At 34.0% G+C, this 20,981-nt stretch overlaps 2 protein-coding genes and 1 pseudogene across 3 annotated transcripts; 2 read left to right on the forward strand and 1 right to left on the reverse strand.

The window, feature by feature from the left end:
- Window positions 1-2,442, forward strand: LOC120200974. Of its 2 annotated transcripts, XM_039201678.1 has the most exons (3): window positions 1-296; window positions 1,685-1,708; window positions 1,852-2,442. In XM_039201678.1, exons 1-3 carry the CDS (start codon window positions 95-97, stop codon window positions 2,151-2,153), a joined length of 528 nt encoding a protein of 175 aa, XP_039057609.1. In that variant the 5' UTR covers window positions 1-94; the 3' UTR covers window positions 2,154-2,442. The 2 variants fall into 2 exon arrangements, with proteins under 2 accessions (XP_039057609.1, XP_039057610.1); XM_039201679.1 differs by lacking the exon at window positions 1,685-1,708.
- Window positions 2,443-2,589: 147 nt separating this feature from the next.
- Window positions 2,590-5,006, reverse strand: LOC120200980 (annotated as a pseudogene).
- Window positions 5,007-14,533: 9,527 nt separating this feature from the next.
- On the forward strand, window positions 14,534-14,963 carry LOC120200981 (pyrroline-5-carboxylate reductase-like). The gene is made up of 2 exons (XM_039201684.1): window positions 14,534-14,638; window positions 14,736-14,963. Exons 1-2 carry the CDS (start codon window positions 14,534-14,536, stop codon window positions 14,961-14,963), a joined length of 333 nt encoding a protein of 110 aa, XP_039057615.1.
- The last annotated feature ends 6,018 nt before the right edge of the window (window positions 14,964-20,981 follow it).

Below are 20,981 nucleotides of genomic sequence, written 5' to 3' on the forward strand. Positions count from 1 at the left end.
TCAATGCACCCCTGTTTAGATCTCAGTGTTCCATCAGCACTATAAGAGAAAGAGTGAGAGAATCGAAGTAAAGAGATAGAGAAGATAGTAAACCATGTCAAGGCGATCATCACCAGGGACTTGCTTGAGGCTATGCCTCGTAAAATTTGCTGTAGTTTCAGCTATTGCAGTTTGTGGACCAGCTCTTTACTGGAGATTCAACAAAACTACTCTCAAGCTCACTGATTCCAAATCTTCTTGTCCTCCTTGCAACTGTGATTGTCCTCCTCCTCTTTCCCTCCTCAACGTTGCGCCTGGTATCGCTTCCCTTTTTTGTGATTCTGGATTTACTGTCAGATTTTTTATTTACTTATGGATTGCCCATTTGAGGAATTTGAAGTTTTGATCTGCTGTTTTGTTGCTAACTTTGAATTCTGAGATTTGGGTTTGAGTTTGTTTGTTAATTCTTTGTGAAGTTCCTGTTTCTTCGATTTGGGGTTTTGATTTGTTGCTGCTGCTTGGGTGTTGATTTGCGAGTAAACCCTAATTTGAATTCGGATTTGTGCTTGCTTTGCTTAATCATATGTTGAGTAATGAACTCAATCCCACATCTGGGATCTCTTGTGGGACAAAATTGTAAGGAGTTTCGAGTTAAAGTGAACGATGATTAGGAGTAAGATTTTATGTTAGAGTGACAACTTATAATATTTTTGGGCTTAAGTATTCTTTAATTAATATTACGTTTCAACTTTAGATGTTTATTTTGATCAAAAAAATATTTTAGATACTTAAATGAAAACTTTAGGTACTTATTTGTGAAGCTTATTTTTAGTGGCGAATTTATAAAACTTTAGAGGTCGAAAATAAATTATCAATAGAAAATACAAAGAAAATATCTATAACATACGATAATTTGAAATTTTTATGGGCAACTGCTGGGTGTCTCCTCGGTCCATCACTGATGATGACTCTGTTAATATTAGTATTACATTCGTGCACCCAAACGAAGAAGATGGAACTCAGTCGGTATTGTTCTTTCTATCCGAAGAAGGTTGATCTTTACAGAATGAAAATGGCTAGAATGGGTAAGGAGAGAGCATAGGCAACCAAATAGATGGTGGTATCTGAAACATGGAAAAAAGAGTGATGGTGTCCGGAGATAGCACGGCGGTTACGTGTTGAAAAGCCGCTGATCACTTAATGAGAGAAACTATGATTACTATATTTAAACACTCACAATAACCGATACTCGATCGATGATTTCTCACTTTGCATTATCAATGGTGATCGACATTTCGAGATTGTAGGGCTTACTAACCATACAATAACATGTCGTAGAAAAGAGTTATGGTTCCCTTTGTCCTGTTATTTTGCTACTTTTCGGTATGTAGGGAGATATAAACTACACACTCTCCGGGTTTTACATCTAGGACGATGAACTGGTCTTTACATTTTCGGGTTTCTTTCACGCCTGACATTACCTCTTCTCTTGTGTTTGGACTATATTACCTTGTGATGATGATCTATCATGTCGAATCCGCAGCTTATGCATTTTCGCCATTGATTTCCTCCTTTTGTGTTTCTGCTAGTTTCGATGGCACTGGTTGTAAAAGTTTGTGTCAAGTGTGCATGTGTCTGCTACTCGAAACTGTAGTTGTCTGAGTGAATTACTCATCTTTTTTGTGCTTTTGTTCTTTTTCTGTAGGATTGAGCAATCTCTCAGTCACAGGTTAGAGTTTATTTTATCAACTCAAGTCGGTTTTACTTATGACTTATTTCTTCGAATTCGACTTTTTAACCTATATCGAGTCGTTGCCGTTTCATCTGATGAACCAGAATCATGTATGCCTGATATGAACTATGATGTCACAGATTGTGGAAGCAATGACCCTGATCTCAAACAAGAGATGGAGAAGCAATTCGTGGACATTTTGATGGAGGAGTTGAAGTTGCAGGAGGCTGTTGCCGACGAGCATTCCCGTCATGTGAACATCACCTTTGGTGAGGCGAAAAGGGTGGCTTCCCAGTACCAAAAGGAGGCTGAAAAATGTATCTCGGCCACCGAAACCTGCGAGGAAGCAAGAGAGCGAGCCGAGGCCTTGCTAATCCGTGAGAGGAAAGTTACAACATCGTGGGAGCAAAGAGCTCGACAAATGGGTTGGGAAGGGGAATAAACTGTCATACTACTGTGTGGACATATTACTATAAGATCTTCTCTTTTTCAGATTTTCTGCCTTGCATCCATGAGAAGATGAGATTACAATAGTTACATAGATTCCCGGCCATAGACCGAATGTCGGAAAACGTGGTGGACCGTAGGAATGGCAATGGAACGAGTCAAAGTCCGCCGCCGATTCATTTTTGGTATGCTCTGTTCTATTTCTCGTCTCTTTCTTGCTGAATGTTTTGAGTTCAACTTTGTAATATTATACATGAAACCCTATGAATATCGATAGTTCAAAATACGAATCTGAATCGGAGACTGCATATCTATGATCCCTATGAATTTATAAATCTCAGAGAAACAGATGAAGCCCCGGCGGCCTCTCAATGGGGGCAAGAGGATGAAACTATACGTGTTCGGATTCATGATTCCTTCTTCGAAGCACTTCACTTCGTCTTCAATCTCAAGCATTTACAATGGTTAGTCTCTGCAATGCTTGGGGGTAGACGTAAGCTCTTTAGCCGGCTTCGTGATCGAAAGCTCCTCCATCGCTTTTATGAATTTGCGTAGATGCCTAATGTACTCCGGAAACATTTCGAGGTTGCAATGGCCACCACCTTCCACCCATAAAGGATCATATTTCTCGTTAGCGAGTTCCCTCAATCTCTTTCCGTGAGAGAAATCGACAATGTCGTCTTCCGTTCCCTGCGAAGGTGAACCATTGATATCATTCGACAAAGATGGGGGACAGAGACATGAACATCACTTACATGAATAACCAGAACCGGACAGTTGACGTGCCGGATTTTGTCGATGTTCTGCAAATACCGATCGGAAAGACCTTTCAAGTTCCAATCGAATACGAAATGACATAAGGACGTGTTACGGTGAAACTTACCTTGAAGATATCGAAGCAGAACGTCATCTTGACCGGATATAAGACCCGAAGGCCGGAAAGGATGGCGCTGTGAAGAACGCCGCCACCGAGTTTCTTTAAACGATAAGCTAAATGGAGAGTCGGTTCCGCTTCCGACGGATTGGCCATACACAATCAAATCTTCCTCTCCATATTCGTTCTTCAAATAATTGTACACTGCTTCTACGTCATGATATGTGTTTACTTCAGATGGCTATATTGAAGTTGCACGAGAATTAACAAACATTTTCAAGCAATTCACAATATAAAAAAATAAAAAAAATAAGTGTTCTAAATTACTAATCCATAAATCTCATATATCATTGTCCGATCAGACATCACTGGCAATGGTCGAAATATTAGATTATTTAAGAAAAATGTAAAGATTTATTAGGTATTTAAACTCGAAATTTAACATGAATCAAGCGACTTTAGTGATTAAGGGTTGTTGTTATCCTTGAAATTCCGAGTTCAAGCACGTATGTAGGGATATGAGCGTTCATTGTCAAATAATTTAAAGTTTTTGTACAAATATTATCTTGTATTCACCCTAAATTAAAAAAAAACTCAAAACTTAAAAAATAACTTCTAATTTGTCTAATATTTAAACTTACAATGACTTAAATTGTAATTAGACCAAAAATTTGAGAACATAGATTTATCATTCTTTAGTTCGACCCTTACTTGATTAAATATTTAATATTTTTTATATTTTTTAAATTTAAATATTTATTTTTACATGAACCAAAATACTATTAAATCAAAATTATATCGAATATACAAATTTTAACATGAGCTGGGCCTCTTGGGCCCTAAGGAGCTCCATCCCTGATACAAATCTTTGACCGCCTGCTCTCTATTAATTGACATTTTTTAATGATGGTTGATGAGATTATCTTAAAATGATAGCGTAATAATGTCACGTGTCAAACAACTATTGGTTAACGGATTTTTTCTAATCACTGTAAGTAGGATAACCTTAAAATGCTCACGAAATGAAATTTTAGGTATTTTAAATGGTAACGAAAGAAACATTAGATACTTACTTCGATAAAAAAAAATAAAAAAGAGATATAATTTAGGCGCTTATTTTTTTTAATTAAATTATATAAATACAAATTTGAACAATCTTGAAAGAGTCGCTCTACTTCGCTTGTGGACAATCCGTATCCTGAATAATCATAACTACAAAATCAAAAGTAAAAATGATAATATAAAAAATAACATATGGGTAGAAGAATTATGATTATGACGATATTTTACGGTCAATTCCTTCTTATTTAAGCGTAGAGTCATGATCGATGATTTCAATGAATTAAAAAAAGATGATAAACAATGAAACGATCTTAATCCTAAGAGAAAAAGCGAGAGAGTCTTCTCTATTATTTATCATGTTCTTCGGTTCATTGATCATCGATAGCAACTCTTTATCCAAATTTAAAAAAAAAAAATAAGTCATTATATGCGATAACAATTATAATTCTCTCATCATCACAATCACGAATTTAAATAATTGTAAATTATTAGAATAAATCGTTATATAACGATAAATGTGTCGTCTACGATAATATATATTATGTCCGCGATAACAATAAATACAACTTAACTAAAAATGTAGTCGTAATTGAAATTTAAATCCCTATCGAACCTCATGATATTAACCCGAAGGTGGGACCTGAGCTCGTTGAAGAGTTCATGCATCTGCCCTAAATCAGCAGCATTTCCATGTGAATACAACAACGTTAAACGAGCGGCGAGGTGTTTCCGAAAGGTGGCGACGATCTTATTACCACCTTTGGTATCGAGCAAGTGAACATCCATGTTCTTGTCGGCCGGCACGCCTTGAAGAACCAGCCGCCCATCTTCATTCTTGATAAACTCGTACGTTGGTGGGTCTGGTGGGAAGAATGCAAATCTTGCCGCCACGTTCGACTTCACATTCCCCATGTAAAACCAGACCGACCAGAAGAAGAAGAAGAAACCAAAGTTGTTTGTTTCTGTTTTGTTCAAGATTTGGAATTGGACAAGACATGCAATGAAGATGAGGGTTCTTGTTTTTCCAATGGGGACGACGGTGAGAAGAAAATTAAGGAATGGAAGAGAATTGGGATCCGATATAAACGGGTGTCCCTCCAACTGTGCTAATGTCATTGACTTGAGATTATCATCTAAAAGTTTGGTTTTAATTCAAACTATAGGGTAAACCACCTATTCGGTATTTGATCTATAAATATATTTGTTTTGGTCATTCAATTATTTTTTTTAACAATATCGTATATAGGGAGGGACCCATGTTACAGGTGGGAGGGCAATGGTCACTCCAAACTTTGATGGTCTAATTATCTTTAAGTCATTAATAGTTTTGAAACAATTGCAATTATTTTTCGGGTAAATTATACCATTGATCATTTAACTATTTAGCCCTTTTACTTTTATCACTGATCTTTCAATTTATCAATCAGCCCACTAAATTATTTAATTATTCTCAATCAAGCCACTTGCCGGTAAAAGTTAACACATGGCACTGCAGTTGGTCCATGTAATTTACATATTTTCTCAATTTATTCCAGTTTTTAATAAAATAAAATAAATTTAATCCTCCAATCGAATGATGTCATGTGTTGTGCCACATGTCACCATTTTGTTGGAGGACTAACTTTATTTTAATTTATTAAAAGTATGACTAGATTGAGAGAATATATAGATAATATAGACCAAATGAGTGATTATACCATAATTTTTCATTGTCACCTCACCTATTCTATTAACTTTTACTGGCAAGTGGTTTGATTGAGAATAATTAAACAGTTTAATGGTGTGATTGACAAAATTGAAAGATCGATGGTAAAAGTAAAAGGGCTAAATAATTAAATGGTCGATGGTTAATTTACTCTTATTTTTACACTATTTCAATTTTGACAATATGACCGCATAACTATTTAAGTAATTTAAATGTAAACACTTATTTTTGAAAACAAACTACGTAATTGATTCGACAATTATTGATTAACGACAAGTCAGAGGTTCACATCATCTGCAACATTTGCTTTTAATGATAAGGGAATGCATTGAAACCATTTAAATAGTCATATGGTCATATTGCCAAAATTAAAATATATCGGTCATATTCACATCAACCCGTAATTAAATGATCATTTGAATAATTTACTCATTTTTATAATAGGTGAACACAAATAAAATATTAAAACGTACACGTCAATAAAATAAATAATAACAAAAAAATCAAATTTTTAGAATAAACACGTACTAAAATCATTTACTTTTTAAATTCTTTTATGTATGGTACTTACTAAAGATTTAAATTAAAATTATCGTCGTGTTTCGTTACGTTTCATTTATTAAAGGTAAAAAGGTAAAAGAAGTCTCTATACTTTTAAAAGAAAAAAAAAAACATTGTGACCTTTTTGTATAATTTTTTTTCATTGTTACCTTCTAGATCAAAAAAGATTTCAGTGTGGTCATTTGACCAATTTATTCGTTATTGACCAACAATAGTCTTTCATCGTTAGGATGCTTTAAGCCAACCATAAGTTTATGCAAAAATCATCTCCTTGATTTTTCCCCTTCCCCTTCCCCTTCAACAATTGTTCATACAATTGAAATCTGATTATTTCCGTCTCTACCAATAACCACAAGCAATATTCCATTTGTATTAGATTAAAAAATTTATTTGATTTATTCGACTCAAACTTGAAAATTCATATACTTATTACTAAAAAAATTGAGTTATTCGAGTTGTATTTTACAACTCGAGCTTGAAATTTTTTTAGTCAAGTCGAGTTTATGAAATTACAACTCAAAGTCATTTCGAGTCGAGTTTTTTTAATCTAGTCGAGTAAAAAATATACTTTTGAGTCGAATCGAGTTTTACTCACCTCTAAACAAAATAATCATTGAAGAAAGTAAAAGAAAAAAATTAATCATACAATAAATAAAAATTTAATCAAATTAGAAATCGAGTAATTTCAATGGAGAATTTGGTATAGAATCGTGGGTTAATGAAGGATTACCGGAAGTTGGTTTTGGGGTTGCCCTTGCGCCATTGAATCCCGTCCGGTGACCGGGCCGACGATATCGGACTCTGGGGCGGTGACTTACACGGATATGTGAATTATATTCAAAGATAAGTGGTGCAAGTGGTAAGATTTTTAATAGTATAATTTTGGTTTGGTCCCCGAACTAATAGATTATTTAGAAATCGGTCACCATTTGTCATTTGAAAAACATCTCGACACCATGCAATGGCGTCGCCACCACATGTTAAAGCGGCTTATTGGTCACCATGGGAGACAAATTTCCCTCCAGCAGTCATAGATAAAGTTCGGCAGTTGTCGAATTTTACCACCACCCTCCGTCATAAGAACCCGCCGTCGAACCCTTTACTATATCGGTGGCGGAGGTTTCGATTCCCACCTGTCCGTTCGCATGGCTTTGAGCGTAAAATATATTTGAAACCTCGTACTTTATTAAACATGAAAGATATATATAGTTCAAATGACATATCGCTCATATTGACTATAGCCTTATTCCCCTTTATTGAAGATCAAAGCACATGGGGATTTACACGTTGAGTTCTCCCCACATGTCCACCCCGAACAGCCTGATCTTCCTCTTGATCTCAACCTTGAACTTCCTCTCAGGGCTTTCACCTTCGAGTCGAGGCCTATCCGTGAAAATGACTTCATCATTCTCTTTAAGCCCTTTCTCCATCGAAAACTGCGGCCAACTGATACAGAAGTAGTTCCCCATCTCTTCGTTTGCATGGAATCTGCAGAGAAATATCCACGCCTGCCCTAAACTGTCCTTAACGTCCATGAAAAACAGCCGACCTTCTTCGTACTCGAAGAAGGCCGCCACGGCGAGAACCGGTAACATCATCATGCGTCGCTGCACTTCGCTTCGGGTCAACCGGCTCGCGAAACTGATCTCCCTGCCATGCCCCCCTTGGTTCTCCATGTCTCACAAAGCGTTGAAGACTGATCTTTGAAGGTGTTGTGTTGAGGATCACGTTAAGATGAAATCCGTTTATGTATTTGACGAAGAAAGATGTCTTTTGGACGTATAGGTATACTCAGATGCCCACTTTTCGTCAACCGGTGAACAAACACTACTTTTCGTCATCGTTCTTTTAGTTTTAAACGTTGAACCTGCTGCATTCTATATGATATCTTGAATTAATATGAAAAGTGATGACGTGCAACGGGTAATACGATGGTTTAAAGTTGTTTACTGGGATGATAACGGTGATGAATTGATACATCGGTTGTAATTCCTTCTGTTGTAGGTGGAGGACTGTGTGTTCGGTAAGATTTTGATTGAGATGTTTTTGCAGTGAAGAAGAAATAGAGAAAGGGAAGATAATAAGATCTCTTAGTTATATACTTACATAGATATTCACTTGCAGGATATCAAACAAGTTTATATCATTTAAATAGGTCTCAAGTTCGAAAAATTATTTGATGAACTTGGTTCAGTGCACGTCATCCGTGGTCCAATGAATGACACCCACAAATTTTTAAATAATTACTCAGTTATTATTTATATGTAGGAAATATGTGATGAGTTACCTTAAAAAATAAATGATATGTACAAATATTATTGGTTGAGACCACGGATGATATGGGGAACCGAGACCATATAATAATTTCTCTTCAAGTTCATAACCTTGGACGAAATTATGTGTAAGGTTGGGGCGCCATTGCCCCCCCTAATTTTTATTATTAAAAAGTATATAAAGATAAACATGTATTTAAATTTTTAAATTTTGGTTTATTTTAATTATATCCTCTCAATTTTTATTGTTACTTACCTTACATCTCTTGGATTAGAATCTTGACTCCGTCCTTAAGGGTGAGCATTCGATCGAGTCGAGTCAAAAAATTTCGAGTTATTCAAGTTGACGAGTCTTATTTTACAACTCGAACTTAACTTGAAATTTTTTCGAATCGGGTCGAGTTTAAAAAATTTGAGTCGAGATATTCGAGTTTCTATACTAATTTTATTATAATTATTTACAGTATTGGCAATGATTTGTTCCAATTTTTTTGACTTTATCTAAAGCATTATATATATATATATATATATATTATTCTTTCATATTATAATTTTATTTAATATATCAAATACAATTTAAAATTATGATATATTCATAATATTATATTTTAAAGAAAGTATTTTGAGGGTAAAATATTGAAGAGAGTATAAACGAGTCAAGGAATTGATGAGAAGAAAGAATTTGCAAACAATTGTAGTTGAAATACCAAGTTGAGTAAAATGCAAAGTTTAGGGACTAAATAAAAATATATTGTATCTTTAGTTAAAAAATAATTCCCAGCAGATTCTAATAAAAAGTGACTTAAAATAAATCACAAATTAAATGAATAAGGAGATTATGAAAAATTGAAGGACTAAATTGAAAAATAAAAAAAATTGTTATCAAAAAAGGAATTGAAAGTACACATGTATTCTACTATGGCTTAGGAGCATATGGCTCAAATTTGATAAAAAAACTTAAAATAAATGTCGAATTTAAGAAATAAGAAGATTATGAAAAATTAAAGGAATAAATTAAAAAATTAAAAATTATTATCAAAAAGATGAATTAAAAGTACACGTGTATTCTATTATGGTTTAGGAGCATGTAGTTCAAATTTTGTAAAAATAGACTTAAAATGAAGAGGAATTGAAGAAATAATGAAATTAGGGACTAAATCGTAAAACTATCAAAATACTGTGTCAAATTTTTGGTTTTTCAAGTAACTCAAAAATTCAAAATTTCAACTCGACTTAAACTTGAAAACCAAATTTATAATTCAAATTAACTCGAATAACTCAAAATAAAAAAAAAACAGTTTTTGAGTTGAGTCGAATTTTACTCCCTCTTATATATTCTTATCTAAACTCTAAATAATTTGGAAGATTAACGGGGCACCAAAAGAGATACCAAAGAGAAAGAAGAGGTAGACAAGTTCTATTCTATTGAAAGATAATGTTATAAATCATTTAATTATCTTTTATTCCTATTTTGATTATTAAAATTTAATATTTTTTTATTTAATAGCTCAGTTTTTAACCATGTTTATATGGTACTAATTAGCTTATTTGAGTTTGCTTTTCATTAGATATGAATATTTGATCGAGTCTAGTTTAAATTTTTTGAATTAGTTGAGTTTATGAGTCTTATTTTATAAGTTAAATTATGTTTATACTCTTGAGATTGTTGTTATCCCTTGAGGTATTGGATTCGAGCACCGCGAATGTATGGGTATGAATGTTCATTGTGAAATGATTGAGAGTTTTTGAATAAATATCACCTTATGTTTATCTCGTAATTATAAAAAATATTGAGTCGAATCAAGTTCTTCAAGTTAAGAGATTGGCTCGAATTTCAAAATCATTCCACTAGTGACTAATTTTTTTTGAATTATTAGAGTTGTATTTTATACTTACATTTTATTTGAAATTTGTAGAGAGTCCCAAAAGATGAATCTTCCATCATATCATCCTAAACCCGAAACCGATTGAATCTTTCATCAAGTGATTACTTTTAAACCAATCTTTTCTTTTCTCAAACCAAAAGACCCAAGCGTTTCATATCCTCTCGCTTTCGCTCGAGACCATCGTTCCTCTCCCATTGGTCTAGCTCTATTTCATACCCTCTCGATCGGACTGAACATGAACCCATTCTTAGATGGATCAGTGCATTTGGTGGTGATAAACTTATCATGCTTAGAAGGTGAATGTAATCTTATATAACGATAATGCTTGAGCTACCTTCGTTCCTTTCCTCTACTCTAGCTTGCATCCGGTGCAAAATACTCTTTGCTACTTGCTTGACAGTGACAGAATCGTCGAATTGACTATAAAAATTCCTTTTTCTCCTTGTTCTTATTTGTCTAGATAAGATTTAACCAAATGGCCATACTAGACCACATTGTATACTCCTTGAGACTCTTGTTGTCTTCATGTGCAATTGTAGTGTTAGATACTAGACTTCATTTCAATGAAATGCTATTTTTATTTTGTTCAGGAATGGGTTGGCCATGGTCGATCTATCTGGGTGATGCCTATTGTAACATCCCAAATCAGGGTCGGTGACTAAATTGCAATTTTTGAAAACTATGTGCTCAATTTCAAAATAAGTTAAAAGTTCATAGATTTAATTGAAGAAATTTGATGTTGGATTTAATAGTAAAGTTGGAAAGTAACAACGATATTGTGGTCTTTTCTAAGAGAAGATTTTTATTCTCTCTTTTTAAGGGATATAAAAACGTGAGAAATGAGGAAATGTATCTAGAGTTTTCTTCTTCAGTTTCTTCTTCTCCCCATAAGCCTCAGTTAAAGGTGAATTTAATTTCAGCTGTTTAATTCTTGGATTTATAAGTTGATTTTGATTCTTTGAGTATTATATAAGCTTAAGAAAAGCTTATATAAGCTTAAGGAAAGCTTATATAAGCTTTAAACATCAAGAATAGAGAATTAAAAAGGAAATTATATAAAGGGTGTAGAAATGAACTTTTGTTATAGAAAGGTTTTTGAAGTTTTAAAGATGGATTTGACTTGTCAAATGGTTAATTAAGAAGTTAGAAGTGATAGAATTGAATTTAGAACACATGGAAATTTTGATGAAATTCTTTTATTCAAGAATTATGGTGAATTATGAGAGATGGTGAAGTGTTATAGTGTTATAAGAAGGTTTACATATGTATAGATAAGTTTTAAGGTATAAGGAGGGGTTAATAAGTAGAATTTGAGGACAAAGTAAGAATTTTCGGGCTCAAAATGTAATTTCTGGGTTGTGTGCATCGATGCATCTTCAATGTGTATCGATGTACTCTCAAATAAATGAACATCGAATGCAAGTAGTGCATCGATGCATAAGGAGTGCATCGATGCACCCCCTTAAAATGAAAACATCGAAGGTGATTGGTGTATCGATGCATGGGTAGTGCATCGATGCACATGTTAAAGAATGCATCGATGCACTGTAGAATGTATCGATGCACTTCAAAGGGGAAACAGAAATATACCTTTCTTTTGGTATAAGAAATGATAGATTAGAGTATATCAATTGGATATTGATATGTATCAATGTGTGATTGTGTAGATATCGACTGAGAGCAAGTTCCGTAATGATTGAAAGGTTAGAATTGATCAAGAAGAGAAAGAAAGCCATAGGAGTAATTGATAGCAAGTGAGGCCAAGGTGAGTGCATCTTATTACATCGAATTATATGGAAATTGACTTGTGATAAGTCTATTTCCGATAGTATAGTGCATGAAGTATGTGATTAATATGAAATGTATACATACTTGATTGTATGAGTGTATATATATATATGCTATGTGAATATATGGTTATGGAATAAAGTATATAATAATACAATGTTATTTGAGTTACTTAACAATGAGTTATAAGATTACATGCATATGTAACATAAATTATAAGATAAGAAAATATGTGCTTACATGTTTTTGCGGATATATATATATATATATATGAATAAGATATGATATATGTTTATGTAAAACCATGCAAAGTGATATGAGAAGTGAACTACACGATTATGTGATCATATGAGAATGAGATAAAGAGTCATGAGATATATGAAAGAGAAAGTATAGGTGATACGTGAAAGTGAATCATATGATTATACGTATATGGATGACATGAATTGTATGTATGTACGATTATATGTGACTACATGTATATGTGAAAGAAGCTATGAGATTATATGAAATGTGATATGAAAGTGTATATATGAAATGATATAAAGATAAATGCCCATGGTATATGATACGAGAGCGATAGGTATAGTTGGCATGCCAAGATTCGAGGGTTTACCTATGTTCTACGGAACATATGGACAGAATTACCTATGTCTTTCGAGACATATGGACAGTATATCTATGTTCTAAGGAACATATGGACAGTTGTCGAGGTTCTTTATGACCTCTGGATAGGTCATTCGAGACAAAATTTCATAGCCCTTAGTGGGACCTCATACGAGCTGTGGTGACAGCATAGTGCACAACCTCTATAGACTCACATATCTACAGTTCTCACAGGTGTACATAGACTCACATATGTATTTTGTGATATGAATTATATGATATGATATGTGTGTGTTATTATTGTATATGTTATAAGATATAGGATATGAACATAATGGATCATATAAACAAGAGAATATAAATATGAATAGTGATAATATGATAATGATAGGAAAGAAGATAATTATGTATGTGTGTATTTGATATATATATGAATGGATATATGTTTGGGTATGATGTGATAGCAGTAATTGTTCATGCATGATTACAAGTTATAGTTTACATTATATGTTTATTGCCTCACTAATTCATACACTTAGCGTGTGATTGTTTCACACGTAGGTTACAGAAGCGAGAAGAGAAGTGAAGAAGAGCAAGACAGGTCAGCATCTCCCTTACAAAATTTCAGATCAGAAAATTGATGATTTAAATGTGTTTGGTTAATTTGAATATAGTTGGCATGTACTAATTGATTGAGTTGAATATGCTCTGATCGATTTTAGGTAATTTCGTCAATTATGTAAATAAACCGCTTTTATTTTAATGAAAGTTTTAAATTTTCTTTGAATTTTGTCAAGAATCAAAGTTTGAAAAGTCAATGTGACACCTCAAACTCGTATTCGGGTCGAGTGCGGGTTGGGGGTGTTACACCTATACTACAACAAAAACAGAGTTTTAGCGGTGTTTTTTGAGTCCTATAGCGGCATTTTTAAGCGTCGCTAAAAGCACTTGTTGCGATACAAAAAACGTCGCAAGAAGCACTAGCCATACTTGCGCCGCAATAGGTAAAAATCTATAGCAGCGTTTTTGGAGCAAACGCCGCAAAATGTCGATATCTATAGCGGCGTTTCTGATCAAACACCGCAAAAGGTCACTATTTATAGCGGCATTTTTGGAACAAATGCCGCAAAAGGTCAGATCTATAGCAACGTTTTTGGATACAAACGCCACTAATTACCATTCTTTGGCTAAGATTAATAGATTTTGCATATCATGTAGCTTTATTTAATTAACAACAACCATACATTTTAATTAAGACACAAGTTATGCAGAAAATACTTAACAACAAAATAAATTAAAATTTATAAACATTCAAATTAAATGTAATGTACTTTTGCATTGTTCTCTAGAATTTAGTCTAGGTTCTTTCACTTTCAATTAAAAAATATTGTTCACTAGAATTTATTAATTCTTGGTTGCGGTCCACTTTTCCCTCATTAAATGCTTATAAGCGAATCAACTCTAAAGTTATAGTCAAGGATTCAAATAGCGGTCCACTATCGGAATATGATTCTTCTAAACCCACAAGTTTTTTTCGCAATATTTTGTCGTATATCATCTTAGTGACCAATGCATGGCAATACAAATATGAAATATCTTATCCTTTTCGAGTGTACAGTTATGAGCTTGGGAGGATCTGCAACAGAACAGGATGGGGTATTAGTCGGCAAATTATTCGGATCAGTTGGCATGATATGGAAAGCTGATGAGAAGCTGTTTGATGCTGTCACTGGCCTTAGGTATCAGTAACCTATACCATGCCTCAGTCCCTGCATGCTATTATTCGATGCAAACCCTTTCCGTTTTTTGTTTTCTTTTGCAGGTTCTTGGAGCAGCTTCCATGGCTGTTCAGTCCGGGAAGCACCCCGGTCAGCTGAAAGACGATGTTACATCTCCCGGTGGGACGACAATCGCCGGCATCCACGAGTTAGAGAAGAACGGCTTCCGGGGAACATTGATGAACGCGGTAGTGGCTGCCGCTAAGCGTAGCCAAGAACTTTCCCAAGAGTTGAAAAGACTCCGACCTATCAAAATAAAGCACGTCTCATGAAAGTCATCCATATAAAGCACGTCATGAAAGTCATCCATAAATGGTAGTTGTTTAGGAGCTGAGTTGTAAATGTGGCCGGGAGCAACATCGGTAAACTGTTAACCACCACATGCGGTGGTGGGCTCTCTAAATTCGGATAGTCGGTTTAGTTCTAAAGGCTGAACAGTATATAACTATCTATACCTATTAATATCCATTGACATACAAGATTGCATTTATCCAAGAAATTATTAATCATACTATTAAGGGTAAATTATGTGTTTAGTACCTAAACTATTAATTTTAATCCGTTTTAGTACTTAAACTTTTAATTTTTTCAAAACCATACCAAAAGTTTAGTTTTTTATTTCATTTTAGGTTCAAAACTTTTAAATTACCCGATAAATATAGTTTAGGTTTTAAATGCATTAAGTTTTTAATTTCGGGTACTAAAATGAAATAAAAATTAAACTTTAGATATGATTTTAAATTTTTTAAAATTTTAGGTATTTAAATGAATCAAATTTGATAGTTTAGGTACAAAATATATAGTTTACTCTATTATTAAACATGCTTGATATGTCCATATTGTCTTAAAAATAATTATACATTACATTAATCAAGATAACATGACAACTTATTATAATGATACTTGAATATGTTGATTCACTTTAGTGGTTAAAAAGAGTATTATTGTCTTTTAAGGTATTAAATTTGAATAGATGCGTCTGTAAGGTATGTGTTCGTTGTCATATATTAATTATGAGCAAATATTATCTTGTAATCAATAGGGGTGCTTAATGAGTTGAACTGCTCGTGAGCAGTTCGAATTTGACTTTGTCAAAATTCAGTAAAAACCTGATTTGGGTTGATTTGACTCGAGACTTTAACGAGTTGAATCAAGCAAAGCCTAATTTGACTCGATAAGTTCGCGAGCAGTTCTTTAATTTTTTTATAGTATTTTAGTAGTTATCTTAAAAAATGATTTCATTAAAAAATATTAAGTTGCTGATAAATAATAAAAAAGATGACAAATTATTAATCTATTAATTTTCTAATAAACAAAAATAAAATATTACATTTTTAATTAATATTTTAAGACATTCAAAAATCAAATCTTATAGATTATTTTAATGTATTTTTGGATTATTATTTTGAAGTTTAGACTTTAAAATTGTTTCAAGCACCGTTTTGATAATTTTTTGTTAAATTTATTGATTTACGTTTATATTAAGCTCTATACAGTACTAATAGATTTTTCCTATACTTAAAAAGATGAGATAAAAATTTCAATGAGCTTAACGAGCTTAATGAACAACGAGTTTAACGAGTCGAGTCAAACAAAAAGTTTTTCTAACGAGCACGAGTCAAGTGAAAATTCAACGAGCTAAACGAGTAACGAGTCGAGCAATAAAATTGTGGGTAAACTACACATATAGTATCTAAACTATCGGTTTTGATATGTTTTAATACCTAAACTTTCAATTTTTCAAAATTATACCTAAAATTCAATTTTTATTTCATTTTAGTGTATTGCTGTTAAAAACAAAATATTTTTAATACTTAAACTATCAGTTTCGATCAGTTTTAGTACATAAACTTTCAATGTTTTTCAAAAGTTAACGTTAAAACTAAATTTTAGGTATGGTTTTGAACAGAAATTAAAAGTTTAGGTACTAAAACAGATTAAAACTAATAATTTAGCTACTAAATGCGTAACTTATCCTAAATTTTTTAACGAGCATGAGTGAAATATTTCTCAACTCGAGATCGACTAACTCAATAAGTACCCCTATATTAATCACTCTAACCTGTTAAAAAAACTCTTAAATTATCCTATTTAATATTTATTATTTGAATTATCATATACAAAAATTTAAATGCTTAAATATATCATATTTCATGTTTTTTCTTTTTATAAATTTATCGTAAATATAATTAAAAAACTCGAGATTCTTTAACAATAAAATTCACGTGCGATATTTTTCCAAGGAAATCCTAATCGAAACTTCCTATAAATACCCCTTTCGTATCCTTCATCTTTACCCTCTTGATTTCTTCGTTTCCTTCGTGTATCCGCTGTAAATGAGACGAAGCAGATCGCAAATTACTCGAGATTGACTCGATCAAGGCTCGATAAATACTCGGATTGAATGGACTCGAGTCGAGCTCGACTCGAATTCTTAACGAGTTGAAACGAACTACTTGATACTCGACTCAAAAAATTCGTGAGCAGCTCGAAACTATAATATATTAAGATTTTATTTTTTTTTAAAAATAAATTATTAATAATATTAACATTTGCGTTGATTATTTTTAAAAAATACAGTAAGATTTTCATGTATTTAAAATTCATGTTCGAGTTTGAGACTTCAATCTAGTTAACTTTAATATTTTTTTTTCATTTCGAGCATTTTCGAGCTGCTCACGAGCTTCAGTTCAGGATTTCGAGTTCGAGTCGAGTTTAAAAATTTTAAGCTCGCGAGTTTTCGAGTCGAGTCGAGCTCCATTTCAGAGTTTTCGAGTCGAGTCGAACTCAGCAATAGTCGAATTCGACTCGGCTCGTTTACACCCCTAGTGTATCCAATGTCAACCGCCGTTCTCCGCACCGAAGGCTGTCTCCGCCATCGGTTTCGCCGTGAAACCCTCGACTTGGACCGTCCAATTAGATACCTTAACCTTAGGATGATTAAGGCGAAAAACCGAAAGGGGAGTCCCCGTCTAGGGTTTCAGTCGAATAACAGAAGGCGATCCGAATCCATGGTGGCGAAATCGCCGGGTAAGAATCTAGTGATGGGCCAGGTCAAGATCTTGTAAAGCGGGGAGACCTTGACCACCTAGGCGGAGAAGAAGACCGATCTCGGAAGGATCAATAGATCGAGGGTTGATGAGGAGTTCGATTTGGCCTTAGGTTCGACGAATCAGTTGGGTCCAGATCCGGAAACGATGCAAAAACAAATCAAGCTAAAGGAATCCAAGATCGGCGGTTTTTTTGCCGGTTCTTCCCTCGTTTCCCCGCCGCCACCCAGCTCGGTTCCGGTCCCCGGTTTTCTGGGAAGAACCGCTAGGGCATCGCCGTAATTTTGCATACATCGTCGAAAAGCTGGATTTAGCTTCACTTCCATCGCAAAATCCGAATCCTGAGTTGAACATATTCTTCCTTTGTATTTTTTCCTGAAAGGAAGAATGTTGAGTGCAAGCCAAGGCAAAAGAGTAAGAGAAGCACTGTACTAGACTACCTGTACTTTCTCTTCTTCTCCGGCCGGGTAACCGTCTGATTATCGGAAGGAGGGAATTGGGTTTCGTGTTCTTGTTTTTCTTCAAGCTTAAGGTTAGTTAGAATGCGAAAATTGTTCCAAAACTCTTGGTTTCGAGCAAGATTTTCCAAAAAGATTAGAGGGTTTTCAGATTTCTATATGTACCGCCAACAATTTCGTTTTGGTTTAATGACCAACGATTTCGTCATATATTAACATTGTCGCAATCGTCTTTCGGTTGGGCCTCGGAATTGGACTTCGACTTAAAAAATGTAGATTGTAGTCGCCACCGATCATTTATTTAAAGATAAATGGGTTGATCGGATACCCTATTTCTTACCTGATCTGCGTCTTACCAGAAATGTGGCGGGCTCGGGAGTCGGTTACGGTCAAGGAAGGATTAGCACCCTTGAACCGCCCTTTCGGTACTACGTAATTTCCAGTTGTCTTAATTAAGAAAAATAACAAGTTAAATTAAAAGATAAAATAATGATCCAAAATTACTTACCTTTGACGGATTTACAAATATACCCTTTAAAAGTCAAAATATGAGTTAGAAGAGATGAATAAATGATAAATAAAGTAAAACAAATAAAATAAGGAGATTAAGTAAGAAATAAAATAAATATAAAATGAATAGAATATATAAAATAAAAAACAATAACACTAATATATGCACAGCAAACAACTAAATAAAAATAAAATGATAATGCAAATAAATAAATAAAACAAGTAAAAGAATATAAAAACATAAAATATAGGATAAATATAAAAATAGATAAATAAATGAGTAAAATATAAAAAAAAAAGTATATATATAAGTAAAATAATAATAATAATAAAAAAAGAAAATCAAAAGTAATATATATATACATGTAAAATAGGAAATATATAAATATATATATATATATAATAACACTAATAAAAAAATATACATATATAATAAAATTAATAGAAAGTAATATGCATATATAACAAGAATAATAAAGTAGGAAAAAAATGATTTAGGGGGGAGAATTAAATATTTTAAAAAAATGAACACGCCTCGGGGGTAGATCTAGGTTCGAAACTTCAAAATTCCACCCTTTTTTAGTCATCGGCGCAACCCACTTTTTGGGTTATTCGAACCAAATCTCAAGAAAAATAACGTGCACATGCGAGAAATGAACGAACCAATGTAAAAAAGATGCTACATTTTATTTCCTTTTCGAATCGTTTACAACAACTTTGCCTTTGTATTTTTCGTGCTTTCCTCTGTGTTTTGTGTGTAAATCGTGTCTTTAAATGGTGAGTTACAATGGCTATTTATAGTGCTTGTGGATCCTATCTTTAGGAATTTAAATAATAGTAGAACTCTATCCTATTTTTAGGAGTTTGAATCCTAGCAAAATTTTATCCTATTTTTAGGAGTTTGAATCCTAAAATTCTATCATATTTTTAGGAGTTTGAATCCTAGTATGACGAAAAATGTGTGTTGACAGCTGCCCCTCTTTGCCCATAGTCGTGTAACGGGGATAGGGCAAAGATTAAAAGACACACTTTTCGTTCAGTGGAGTTGAAAATTAACTCTGATGTTTCAATAACTCCCTGTCGAATTGAGTTACGGATGACTCCTCCATCGTGAAGTCGAGTTCATCTTGAAATGATATGAAATTAAAGCCGTAGTTCGGAATTTGAATCGGCACGTGGCTTCCCGTTACCCTTCGGTCTTCTTCTCGGTTTAAAGACCTTGGATCGGAATTGAACTCAGAAATCTTCATTGACAGATAGCTTTTTCTTGACTTAAGCTATGTTGTTTGAAAATGGTTGCTTGTCACTAAGGCACGGCTAACCCAGGTCCTCTTCTCGACTTGAAAACCTCGACTGCAACCGGAAAGTAGTGCGATTGATGTGTCATCGAGCTGAATGGAGTCGAACTCGACAATTTTGATGGCAGATAATCCTTCTTTGAGTTGGATATCCTTCGTCGTGAAGTTGAAATCCAAGTAAGTAGCATTGTTCCAAGTCCAATATCCTCCGTCGTGAAGTTGAAATTGGCTCTGGAACCGGGAAATTGTTTGTTGACAACCAGCCGTCCCTTCGTTGTGAAGTTGAACTTGTGTTGTCTCGAGTCCAATATCCTTCGTTGTGAAGTTGAAATTGAATCTGAATGAAATTTTGTTGACAAGCAGCGGTCCCTTCGTCGTGAAGTTGAACTTGCGTTGTCTGGAGTCCAATATCCTTCGTTGTGAAGTTGAAATTGGCTCTGAGATTGGGAAGTTGTTGTTGATAAGCAGCGGTCCCTTCGTCGTGAAGTTGAACTTGCATTGTCTGGAGTCCAATATCATTCGTTGTGAAGTTGAAATTGGCTCTGAGATTGGGAAGTTGTTGTTGACAAGCAGCGGTCCCTTCGTCGTGAAGTTGAACTTGCGTTGTCTGAAGTCCAATATCCTTCGTTGTGAAGTTGAAATTGGCTCTGAAATTGAGAAGTTGTTGTTGACAAGCAGCGGTCCCTTCGTCGTGAAGTTGAACTTGCGTTGTCTGGAGTCCAATATCCTTCGTTGTGAAGTTGAAATTGGCTCTGAAATTGAGAAGTTGTTGTTGACAAGCAGCGGTCCCTTCGTCGTGAAGTTGAACTTGCGTTGTCTGAAGTCCAATATCCTTCATTGTGAAGTTGAAATTGGCTCTGAAATTGAGAAGTTGTTGTTGACAGGCATCGGTCCCTTCGTCGTGAAGTTGAACTTGCGTTGTCTGAAGTCCAATATCCTTCATTGTGAAGTTGAAATTGGCTCTGAAATTGAGA

This window comes from Hibiscus syriacus, unplaced genomic scaffold (genome assembly GCF_006381635.1).
Source record: "Hibiscus syriacus cultivar Baekdansim isolate YM2019G1 unplaced genomic scaffold, ASM638163v2 tig00006715_pilon, whole genome shotgun sequence".
NCBI classification, from domain to species: domain Eukaryota; kingdom Viridiplantae; phylum Streptophyta; class Magnoliopsida; order Malvales; family Malvaceae; genus Hibiscus; species Hibiscus syriacus.

Coding starts and splice junctions, on each gene's coding strand:
- LOC120200974 (XM_039201678.1), top strand. CDS start 95: ATGTCAAGGCGATCATCACCAGGGACTTGCTTGAGGCTATGCCTCGTA. Junction 297..1,684: donor CCTCCTCAACGTTGCGCCTG/GTATCGCTTCCC, acceptor CTTTTTCTGTAG/GATTGAGCAATCTCTCAGTC. Junction 1,709..1,851: donor GAGCAATCTCTCAGTCACAG/GTTAGAGTTTAT, acceptor ATGATGTCACAG/ATTGTGGAAGCAATGACCCT.
- LOC120200981 (XM_039201684.1), top strand. CDS start 14,534: ATGAGCTTGGGAGGATCTGCAACAGAACAGGATGGGGTATTAGTCGGC. Junction 14,639..14,735: donor ATGAGAAGCTGTTTGATGCT/GTCACTGGCCTT, acceptor TTTCTTTTGCAG/GTTCTTGGAGCAGCTTCCAT.